Source organism: Sinocyclocheilus rhinocerous, unplaced genomic scaffold (genome assembly GCF_001515625.1).
Source record: "Sinocyclocheilus rhinocerous isolate Xijiao unplaced genomic scaffold, SAMN03320098_v1.1 scaffold1615, whole genome shotgun sequence".
Lineage (NCBI taxonomy): Eukaryota > Metazoa > Chordata > Actinopteri > Cypriniformes > Cyprinidae > Sinocyclocheilus > Sinocyclocheilus rhinocerous.
Genome location: NW_015645292.1, coordinates 1,649,699 through 1,662,021, shown reverse-complemented (window position 1 = coordinate 1,662,021; position 12,323 = coordinate 1,649,699). Strand labels below are relative to the sequence as shown.

The 12,323-nt window shown below is 44.9% G+C and overlaps 2 protein-coding genes across 5 annotated transcripts; both read left to right on the top strand.

Annotated features, from left to right (window-relative positions):
- Positions 1–554: 554 nt before the first annotated feature.
- fdx2 (ferredoxin 2) lies at positions 555–7,463 on the top strand. The gene is made up of 5 exons (XM_016509384.1): positions 555–735; positions 4,737–4,806; positions 5,336–5,442; positions 5,511–5,598; positions 5,674–7,463. The coding sequence occupies exons 1-5, from the start codon at positions 555–557 to the stop codon at positions 5,828–5,830; spliced, it is 603 nt and encodes a 200-aa protein (XP_016364870.1). The 3' UTR covers positions 5,831–7,463.
- Positions 7,464–7,536: 73 nt separating this feature from the next.
- On the top strand, positions 7,537–11,252 carry zglp1 (zinc finger GATA like protein 1). 4 transcript variants are annotated; one of them, XM_016509393.1, is made up of 6 exons: positions 7,537–7,562; positions 7,685–7,796; positions 8,600–9,539; positions 9,629–9,726; positions 10,597–10,690; positions 10,819–11,251. In XM_016509393.1, exons 3-6 carry the CDS (start codon positions 8,617–8,619, stop codon positions 10,937–10,939), a joined length of 1,236 nt encoding a protein of 411 aa, XP_016364879.1. In that variant the 5' UTR covers positions 7,537–7,562; positions 7,685–7,796; positions 8,600–8,616; the 3' UTR covers positions 10,940–11,251. The 4 variants fall into 4 exon arrangements, with proteins under 4 accessions (XP_016364879.1, XP_016364880.1, XP_016364881.1 ...); XM_016509394.1 differs by lacking the exon at positions 7,685–7,796 and having other exon boundaries at positions 7,543–7,629; XM_016509395.1 differs by lacking the exon at positions 7,537–7,562 and having other exon boundaries at positions 7,638–7,796; positions 9,629–9,717; positions 10,819–11,252.
- The last annotated feature ends 1,071 nt before the right edge of the window (positions 11,253–12,323 follow it).

The following is a 12,323-nucleotide window of genomic DNA, read 5'->3' as shown; positions in this document are numbered from 1 at the left end:
ATTTTACTCAGACTTTAGTCAATCTATTGAATATGATGCAATATTTGTGATTTATATGTTGATTATGATTATTTTATTACAGTTACAACAACTTCCAGGAGAGGTTAACTAACCCATGCTAACCAGTTAAACTGTGAGCCCTGTTACAGCCGGAATGGCAGCAGAAATGTTCTGTAAAAACAAAACTGCAGGCAGTGAGTTTAACATCCGCTGACATGAAGATCTGTGTTCATCTCATCGTCTCTGTTTGTGATGATTTCTCACTCAGCTGTGCTTTAACAGAATGCCTTTATTTCTGGCCTGTGACACGTCTCTGTTCCTGATGGGAATATCATCTGTGAGGAATAAACCCGAGCAGGTCAAACGTGTGAAGCTGCTCCAGAGCTTCATGCTGGTTTAGTTGTGTGTTCAGACGCTTCTCTCTAAAGCTCCTGTAAATATGAAAGCGTCCAAAATACCAAATGTGCCGCTTGTGTGTCCCATGTGTATAATAAAAGTCAATAAGAAATAAAAGTCAATGAGAAACAGAGGATTTTTCCATTTAAAGGTCATAGATGACTTTCATCAGCCTGGTGTCATTCATCAGTGTGTCCAGCAGAGCTGCGGCCCTCAGGAGCCTCTCAGGGGCCCCTGCAGACGGACCTCCAGAGCTTGAGTTTCAGACCGTCACGCTAATGCAGCTCACAGACGTCTGGTGTGCAGTCCTGTCTGTGTTTGTGCTTCACTGTCCTGCAAGTCTGCTTCTTTTAATAACAGTGTTGAAGAACGTTTTTTCACCTTTTTTCCCTTTACAAAAAAACAAGGATCATGGCCAGTTTCTTCAAATATTTTCTTCTGATTTTCACTTGTATTGCAACAACAGCGGGAATAGAATACATCAAGTCAATAATTAAATGGTGCTTAAGGGTAATTTTAATGGAAAGAAAATACAGGGCTGTGAACCACAGGATAGTCTAGCCTTGACAAGATATAACCTGCATGGAAAGCAAGCATATTATCATTTAACATATGAATCATTCAGGATTGATCCCTGTCACCTCTCTAAACAATAACAATCATTTATTTCATTGCTGCAAAACCCACATCTTTCACTTTCCTCTGTCATATTAAAGGAAAAGTTAAAATTCAAAAATGAAAATTCTGTTATCATTTATTCACCCTAATGTAGTTCTGAATCTGTATGAATGCTTGTTTGTTTTTTTCATCACAATAAACATAGCACCGAGCTTTTAAGCTCAAAAAAGACACAAAAGACCATAAAATCATGAAACATGTCCATGTACTGTTCTTTTGATCTGAATGTTCAATGTCAATGCTCTTCAAAAAAAGAGATTCACACTGAGGATGAGACAGCAGGTTTTAATTTTTAGGTGAACTAAACCTTTAATTAGATTACCAAGTACCAGTGTAAAGTATCTGTCTGTCTCATGCTGCAAAGTGCAGATATCTGATGTACATTTCCTATCATTGTGTGAAATCCAACATGGACTGGTAGGATCCAGACAGAAATGTATCTAATGGCCACTTTGCACAATTAAATTTGTAGGTGCAATACGAATAGTCCATCAAGTCTAACTGTTATTGACTTCTGGTGAGATGTTTTCCACAGCCTGAGAGATTGCAGATGCAAAGTCCAGACAAATTGTACAGTCTGCGTGGCATGAAGGGGATGAGCGAACGCTGTTTTAGATAGTCAGATTAATGAACTCGATCGCTCCTTTTAATTTAGACAAGCCATACATCAGGATCAGTATAACATCAGGGCACCGCGAGGGGATCAGCATACTCTATCCATTAAAATATCCTCCAGGGTCTCTGTTGTGTGTGTGTGTGTGTATGTGTAAGTGTTTGTGTGTGTGTGTGTGTGTGTGTCATCATCACCTCCATCCTACACAAGAACACCTCATATTAATATATACAATAATATATTAAACACAATCCCATTTAGTATGAACTTTACAAAGGACATTAATGGACATGAGTTACTGGCTGTAGGGTCACACACACACACACACACACACACACACATATCAACTGACTTGCTGCTGCTCTGTGTTTTGTTTTGTTCTCTGGTTTCATGGTGTTTGACTTTTTTGGTAGGAGTTACTATCAGGGGTCAAAGGTCAGCAGTCCTGTGACAGCTTCAGTTTGATAAGCACAACACAACCTCACAAACAGTTGTATATCTACATCCAATGCCAGAACCTCAAGAATGCCAAAGAATCAGCACTGACTCACTTTCCTGAATGAATTATTCCCAGAGGAACCACAGAAACTCTCTCTCTCTCTCTCACACACACACTCTCGCTCTCACACACACACACGCACACACACTCTCTCGTTCTCACACACACACACGCACACACACTCTCTCGTTCTCACACACACACACGCACACACACTCTCTCGTTCTCACACACACACACGCACACACACTCTCTCGTTCTCACACACACACACGCACACACACTCTCTCGTTCTCACACACACACACGCACACACACTCTCTCGTTCTCACACACACACACGCACACACACTCTCTCGTTCTCACACACACACACGCACACACACTCTCTCGTTCTCACACACACACACGCACACACACTCTCTCGTTCTCACACACACACACGCACACACACTCTCTCGTTCTCACACACACACACGCACACACACTCTCTCGTTCTCACACACACACACGCACACACACTCTCTCGTTCTCACACACACACACGCACACACACTCTCTCGTTCTCACACACACACACGCACACACACTCTCTCGTTCTCACACACACACACGCACACACACTCTCTCGTTCTCACACACACACACGCACACACACTCTCTCGTTCTCACACACACACACGCACACACACTCTCTCGTTCTCACACACACACACGCACACACACTCTCTCGTTCTCACACACACACACGCACACACACTCTCTCGTTCTCACACACACACACGCACACACACTCTCTCGTTCTCACACACACACACGCACACACACTCTCTCGTTCTCACACACACACACGCACACACACTCTCTCGTTCTCACACACACACACGCACACACACTCTCTCGTTCTCACACACACACACGCACACACACTCTCTCGTTCTCACACACACACACGCACACACACTCTCTCGTTCTCACACACACACACGCACACACACTCTCTCGTTCTCACACACACACACGCACACACACTCTCTCGTTCTCACACACACACACGCACACACACTCTCTCGTTCTCACACACACACACGCACACACACTCTCTCGTTCTCACACACACACACGCACACACACTCTCTCGTTCTCACACACACACACGCACACACACTCTCTCGTTCTCACACACACACACGCACACACACTCTCTCGTTCTCACACACACACACGCACACACACTCTCTCGTTCTCACACACACACACGCACACACACTCTCTCGTTCTCACACACACACACGCACACACACTCTCTCGTTCTCACACACACACACGCACACACACTCTCTCGTTCTCACACACACACACGCACACACACTCTCTCGTTCTCACACACACACACGCACACACACTCTCTCGTTCTCACACACACACACGCACACACACTCTCTCGTTCTCACACACACACACGCACACACACTCTCTCGTTCTCACACACACACACGCACACACACTCTCTCGTTCTCACACACACACACGCACACACACTCTCTCGTTCTCACACACACACACGCACACACACTCTCTCGTTCTCACACACACACACGCACACACACTCTCTCGTTCTCACACACACACACGCACACACACTCTCTCGTTCTCACACACACACACGCACACACACTCTCTCGTTCTCACACACACACACGCACACACACTCTCTCGTTCTCACACACACACACGCACACACACTCTCTCGTTCTCACACACACACACGCACACACACTCTCTCGTTCTCACACACACACACGCACACACACTCTCTCGTTCTCACACACACACACGCACACACACTCTCTCGTTCTCACACACACACACGCACACACACTCTCTCGTTCTCACACACACACACGCACACACACTCTCTCGTTCTCACACACACACACGCACACACACTCTCTCGTTCTCACACACACACACGCACACACACTCTCTCGTTCTCACACACACACACGCACACACACTCTCTCGTTCTCACACACACACACGCACACACACTCTCTCGTTCTCACACACACACACGCACACACACTCTCTCGTTCTCACACACACACACGCACACACACTCTCTCGTTCTCACACACACACACGCACACACACTCTCTCGTTCTCACACACACACACGCACACACACTCTCTCGTTCTCACACACACACACGCACACACACTCTCTCGTTCTCACACACACACACGCACACACACTCTCTCGTTCTCACACACACACACGCACACACACTCTCTCGTTCTCACACACACACACGCACACACACTCTCTCGTTCTCACACACACACACGCACACACACTCTCTCGTTCTCACACACACACACGCACACACACTCTCTCGTTCTCACACACACACACGCACACACACTCTCTCGTTCTCACACACACACACGCACACACACTCTCTCGCTCTCTCACACACACAAACTCTCTCTCTCTCACACACACACACACACACACTCACGCTGATGGGTTATTATGAGAGTGTGTGTAACTGTGTTTGTGTCTGTCAGGTGTGTGTCAGAGTGCAGACAGCAGCTCACCGGAGGAGGACCAGCGAGTGTGAGTTCATGCATCAGAACAATCAATGCGTTCTGTAACTGATCATTAAAGTCAGACAAAACCCATCTTTGCACTGCAGAAATGGCATTTAGATGTATTCACACAGACTTTAAGATTAATGCTTTAAATACAACATATTAAACATAGACATATAGAATGTTGGGAAAAGTTTAATTCATTTATGATTCATTCATTCATTTAAAATCATTCAGCAAGTGATTATCTTTATGAATGGGTCACTGAATCATTAACTCTGCGTCACGAAACACCGCAGATGTTCTGTTGTGACTCTGTTTGGAACGACTTTGCAGCAAAAACAGTCGATATTGATAATATTGTGTCTAAAAGTTGTATTGTTCAATGTTAGCTTAAGCTTATGTTTTAGTTAATTTATTTATACTTGTATATCATTAGATAAAGTAAAAAATATGATCTTGAAAGCATGACAAATATGCATGTAGATGGACATGGCACTTTAAAATAAAAGCCCCAAACGGGCCGGGTGTGTTGATCTGCTGCTTTACTCCAGGGTTAATGTAGTGTTCATCGACCGCTCCGGACAGAGGATTCCCGTCGAGGCGAGGGTCGGAGATAACGCTCTTCACCTGGCGCACAAGCACGGCATTGAACTGGAGGGTGAGTCCAGCGCCTCTTCATCTCTGTGTGTTTGAGGCTCGTCTTCATCAGCTCGTCTCTGTTCGCAGGCGCCTGTGAAGCGTCTCTGGCCTGCTCCACCTGCCACGTGTACGTCAGCAGCGAACACTATGAGAAACTTCCAGAGCCTGAGGAACGGTGAGGAGAGCTCCGCTCATCGTGGTGCTCATCTCGAGTCGTTTGACGTGTGTGTGTGTGTGTGTGTGTCTGCAGGGAGGACGATATGCTGGACATGGCTGCGATGCTGCAGGAGAACTCTCGTCTGAGCTGCCAGATCGTCCTGACGCCGGAGATGGACGGCATGGAGCTGACGCTGCCCAAGGTCACCAGGAACTTCTACGTGGACGGCCACGTGCCCAAACCGCACTGAGCCGCGTTCCAGATCGCAAAGCACTGTGGGATATGACACTAACCCAGCCTCTTCCTCCGCGCGGCTCTCAGTGAGCGGGTTATGAGCTGAAGAGCACTGAACTCTTGAGCTGAATTCGGTCCTCAGGTATTTCCTCATGAAGGACTCCGGCGTGCCGCTTCATTATCCTTCACATAACCACAACATTAGAGAGAGTGTAGTTTTGGTTTAAAGGGTTAGTTCACCCAAAAATGAAAGTTCTGTCATTAATCACTCGTTCCAAACCCGTAAGACCTTCGTCGATCTTCAGAACACAGATGAAGATATTTCTGATATATATACGACTCTCTGACCCTGCAGAGACGGACAGCAAGAGAACTGAAACGTTCCAGGCTCAGAAAGCAGTGAGGACATCGTTAGAATAGTCCATGTGCTCAACCGTAATGTGATGAAGCTACGAGAATACTTCTGTGCACAAAGAAAAGAAAAATTCACTGATTTCTTGTGTCAGTCTGCGCCGTGCGTTCACGAGAGTATCACGACACATGCGTGTGCTTTCCTCTGCTCATAAACAAGCCGCAGCACATGCGTGTTCTACGTCAGAACACCGGCTCCTGCGTCAGCAGCATCACACGCATGTGTCACGGTACTGTCATGACTGACACGCAAGAGAAGAAATCAGTGAATAAAGTCATTATTTTTCTTTTCTTTGTGCACAGAAGTATTCTCGTAGCTTCATCACATTACGGTTGAGCACATGGACTATTCTAACGATGTCCTCACTGCTTTCTGAGCCTGGAACGTTTCAGTTCTCTTGCTGTCCGTCTCTGCAGGGTCAGAGAGTCGTATATATATCAGAAATATCTTCATCTGTGTTCTGAAGGTGAACGAAGGTCTTACGGGTTTGGAACGAGTGATTAATGACAGAACTTTCATTTTTGGGTGAACTATCCCTTTAAATGTACTGAAAACATCAAAATCCGAGAACTCTCCGTTTCTTTTCTTTGTATGAATAAAAAGATTTTCTGCATTGTTTTTATGACAGTTAGGCACATTTGCTTATTGTTTCCCATGACTGTAATGCAGATGTTGTTTCGTTCATAGTTATATAATTCACATTATCCTCCTCCTCGATGACTTACTGTACTGCAGCAAACATTACTGTAGTACAATATGTTACTGATGGAAGTCAAAATGAAAGAATGTGCAACAAATACTGCTATGATGCATAAACGGGCTTGGTTTTCTTCATACACTTATTATTGCTTTGTTGTTTTTGTGGTGAAGTATGAGCTGGACAGGATCTCACGGAAACATTCCACTTCACAAATAATGTCAGGCTTTTATTAATGTTAAGGTGTTGAGAGTTATGGACACGGCAGAAAGATACCGCTACACATCTGCTCTGATGTATGATGGCTCTGTTCTTCAATCCGTCCCTGATCCAGCAGATGTAGGCTCTCCAGACATTCCTGTGTTTTACAGTGAGACACAGTCACTGCAGATCATTCATTACTAACAAACACACATTTCTCCTGTCTCTACTCCAATTATTCAGAAATATGTAGAAACCACAAATCTGTGTGAGGTGTGTACAGTATTAAAAATGTCATGTTTGATTCTGACGTCTAAAATAAACAGTCACGTGTCATAATCCATGTGTTTGGAGTTAATCATTAATTCTTTACAATAAATGAGCCTATTATCCACTTCACTCGTTTAGTTTTCGAGAATCTGAGCTTCCGTCGCACAGGTGAGATCCGGAACACCTGCTCATCACGTCACGTGACAGTCGCTTCACATGTGAAAGGATCTCAGCGGTGAGTTTATTTACATCTGTTCATAATCACACAAACAAAAACTCCTCGTGCTCAGGTCGGACTGCTGAACGGGGGTGTGCTGATGCTGTGGAGCGCGTGCCGCGCGCGGGAGATTGACCGTTACTTTGTAGCGACTGCTGAGAGGAAACTCGTCGATCTGTTACATTGTGAGTTATTATGACGTGCATGAGCTGCGTTTGAAATATTCTTCAACTGTGAATTACTGCCAAGTAAATGTATCATCACTTTCAACTTTATTTATTTTCTTTCTGTCAGTTTATTTTCCGTCAGTTCTGAGGTAAACGTTATTCAGGACTGCCACTACAAGATTTTTGATGTCATATCCCAACCACATTAATAATAATTCTGTCTGTCCTCTTTATGTCATTGTGTGTTTGGTCTTTATGATAATGAGATGCGTCTTCAGTTTTCACAGGGATCTTTACTGCAGTGAACAGATGTGTAACTCTCGAATACTGTATATATTACTGCGTAAAAGACTGGAGTCAGTAAACATGAATGTTTTTTTGTTTTTAACAAACGACTAGTTTTATTCAGCAAGGACGCATTAAATGTATCGACAGTAAAGACATTTATAATGTCACAAACGATTACTATTTCAAATAAATGCTGTTCTTCTGAAATTTCTATTCAATAAAATGCATCACAGTTTCCACAGAAATATTGTGCAGCACAACTGTGTTCAATATTGATAATAATCAGAAATGTTTGTTGAGCAGCAAATCAGCATATTAGAATGATTTCAAGGCATGTTTATAAAAATTACTTAAATGTATTAATTGAACTATGGCCTAATACTGGCTTAGTCTAAGCCCTGTCTGTGAAACCAGGCCTAAAGCATCTTACTGACCCCAAACTTCTGACAGGTTGTGTGAACAGCCTGGGTGTTTAAATCTGTTGTATTTGAATGGCTTCAGAGTGTCTCCGTTTCTGTTCCTCTCTGTTTCAGTAAACCGATGAGGGAACATGAGCTCTCATGCGTGTTCTCCAGAAGATGTGCAGCACCAGCATGTGACCCAGTCCACCATCCTCCTCCTGCTTCAGGAGGCCACAAAACTCGCTCCGCCAGTGGACGACGAGAGCTGGAGTTCTGGACCGTCACATGCTGAGAATCTAGACACCGGGTCACTCGTCCTCTCCAGCCGTGAAGTCTCCGAGTTCAGCGGCTCTTTCTCTGTAATGCACGAGTCTGAGCGCAGCAGCAGCGCATGGGAGGTGATGTGTCTGATCAACCAGCAGTGCGAGCGGCTGCTGCAGTCCGGCTGTGAGGACAGAGGTCCGGTCAATCTCTACCCATCAGACGTCACAGAGACCGTGGTGACATCCAGACCTCTGTTTGAACCCGAGAGTCCCACAGTTAACGGCAGCAGCGCCCCGGCTGATGCATGTTTCTCCGTCATCGAGCTCACAGATGTGGAGGAAATCAAAGATCCCGATGATCTCGCTGAGCTCATAAAGACACACACAGCGGATCACATCAGCGCCAGTGAGAAGACAGAAAAACCGTCTGTGCTGCACATCGAGGGCCGTTCTGATCGGGACGAATCTGTTGTCCCGTCCACAGGAAATGACTGTCCTCTTGACTTCACTTCCTGTCTGGTGTCTGAGCGAGACGCTGAGAGTGAGTGGCTCCCTCTGAACGCCTCTGAAAACACACACTGTTCCTCACAGCTGGCCGACCTCAACAATAATCTCATAGAGAGTGTGCATAAGGAGCTCCAGGGTCGGCAGACGTGTTCGTGGGACGCCGGCAGACGGACTCAGAGGAAGCAGCCTCGTCCCGGCCGCAGCCCTGACCCGCAGGACCCCGGCGTGCAGGGCGTGACCTTCAGCATGTATCCGCAGCTGGACGCGAATCACAGCAGACTGATCATCACCTCCAACTACAGGTGGAGCTGCTCGTCTCCAGAACCTCAGAGGGAAAGAGTGTGGTGTATTTCTGCAAAGTCAGATTGATGTTGTGTCCTCCTCTGCTCAGTGAGGAGATCCGGCGCTTGAGGAGAAGCAGGAGCAGCCGGTGCCGGACTCAGAGGACCATCAGCTCCGAGGAGGAGAGCGACTCCTGCGGTCTATCCCGTCAGTACCGGACACAAGCACCAGAGGGCGCTCATCACTCTCTCTCTCACACACACACACACACACTCAATCTCTCTCTCTCTCTCTCTCTCTCTCACTCACTCTCTCACACACACACACACACACACACACACACACTAGTTAGTGCTGGTGAACTCACTCATCACTGGTACTGGTGCTCACTCTGATCTGTAAGTGTTTAAGTTGAGTGTAAGAGCAGCGTTTGTGCTCCAGATATGAATGATTCTCAGGGATGTAGATTTGATTTTGACATAAAAGCAAAAATCCCCCACTTTGCATTTATGATAGAATTCTAAACCCTTTATTTATAGATATTGTAGTCAACTCACTCATGAATGGCGTTTATGCCATCATGTTCTTGGGACACAGTTTTGAATATGTAAACATTACAATTTAGTTTTCTGTAATTCATGACATAATATCTAAACAGGCATGAGTTTCTTTCTTCTGTTTGACAGAAAAAAAAGATAATTTGAAGAATGTTGGTAACCAAATAGTTGACAGTAGCCAGTGACCTTTTTTTAAATTTTTTTTTTTTTCATACTATGGAAGTCAATGGGTGCCGTCAACTCTTTGGCTATCAAAATATCTTCTTTAATGTTTAACAGAAGAAAGAAACTCATAGAGTTGTGGGTTACTCACGCTTGAGGGCGAGTAAATGATGAGAGATATTTTTTTATTTTTGAGTGAACCGTCCCCAGAGGCGTGTTTAGAGTTTTAGGGGCCCTAAGCAAGCGTTCCCTCAGAAGAAATGACTATCCCTTTAGTGTTTCTTAGTCCACGTTGCCTTCAGTTCCTCACATTGGTTATAATGAAAGCAGTCCTTGTTCTGAAATGTGTGTTCCTCAGGGAGTAAGATCTGTGCGTCGTGCTGCACGAGGAAGACTCCTCTCTGGAGAGACGCTGAAGACGGGACGCCGCTCTGTAACGCCTGTGGGATCAGGTACTGGCCAACACTCCTCATGTTTATTCTAAAGCACATTTTTAAGTTACTTTTTATTTTTAAATAGTGCAGTAAGTATTCTTCTAATAAGGCCTGATTTAGTTATCGTGCACTCTTGGTGTTTGCAGGTATAAGAAATATCGTGTGCGATGCCAGCAGTGCTGGAACATCCCGAAGAAGGACGCAAACACGAACTCCAAGTGTCTGAAATGCGGCGACGTGCTGAAGCTGAAGTGCAGCAGCTGGTAGGACATTCATAACCTCCTCGCGCCCGCTGAGATGAAGGTCTCTGAATGAGCCGAGAGTCTGTGGATGCGATTCACGAGAGTCTAATAACGAGTCATTCTCAGGGTTAGTTATTGTGGACCGTTCAGTGCTGTATTTCACTATTGACTGTTCACTTATTTAATTTACACATTCTTGTTTTGTGACAACCTATTTCTTCATGGTTTGTGTCTTTTCTTTGGTCACGTCATCTCTCTGATTTGTGTTTGCACTGGTTGTGTTTGTGTTCAGAGGTTTTCTGTGCTGGAATGAAATATTAAATTGTATTTATAGTCCTCTATTGTCAGTGTTTTCTTAAGCAGATCCTCTGTCATCTGATTAATGATATATGCAGATTAATGCATATGCAGACGTTCTGCTGTAAATGTGATGATAATTGACTCTGAATTTCATGGAAGAGAAGCTTTTCATTCATTCGCTTTATTGGTTGTTTCTTTTTTCCAAGGCAGACGCTGCAGGTTCTGGTGTGGTTTTGGTCCCAAGGCTTTGGTTTAGTTTTCCTCTGCTGATTCGGCTGTTACTCGTTTGTTCCTTTGCTCTTCGCCGGTTCATGGATCAGAATCTGATCATCATGTGGCTTGTTTGGTGTAATATGAAGAGTGTAGAAGCAGTGATTGTGTTTGTTGTGATGTTTCTGTGTTGTGTCTCATGATCTGTGGTGTTTCTGATTATTTAGATTAGGGTTTAATGGTGATGGGGCAGAATGTAAGAGGAAAATTGTATTTCAGTGCTTTTGTGTTTGCTCCTATCTTTGTTTTTTTGCTATATTTCAGTGCTTAGAGGTGTGCCATGGGATTTTTTTTATTTATCAAAACACCTGATTTAGGGACTCCATAGAAGGGTGTGTATGAGAGAGTGTGTTTTGCATGAGTGTATGAGTGAGTGTGTGTTTTGCGTGAGTGAGAGTGTGTGTGTGTGTGTGTGTGTGTGTGTATGAGAGAGTGTGTGTTTTGCGTGAGTGTATGAGTGAGTGTGTGTTTTGCGTGAGTGAGAGTGTGTGTGTGTGTGTGTGTGTGTGTGTATGAGAGAGTGTGTGTTTTGCGTGAGTGTATGAGTGAGTGTGTGTTTTGCGTGAGTGAGAGTGTGTGTGTGTGTGTGTGTGTGTGTGTATGAGAGAGTGTGTGTTTTGCGTGAGTGTATGAGTGAGTGTGTGTTTTGCGTGAGTGTGAGTGAGTGTGTGTTTTGCATGTGTGAGTGTGTATGAGTGAGTGTGTGTTTTGCGTGAGTGTGAGTGAGAGTGTGTGTGTGTGTGTGTGTGTTTTGCATGTGTGAGAGTGTGTGTGTGTGTGTGTGTTTTGCATGTGTGAGTGTGTGTGAGTGTGTGTGTGTGTGTGTGTGTGTGTTTTGC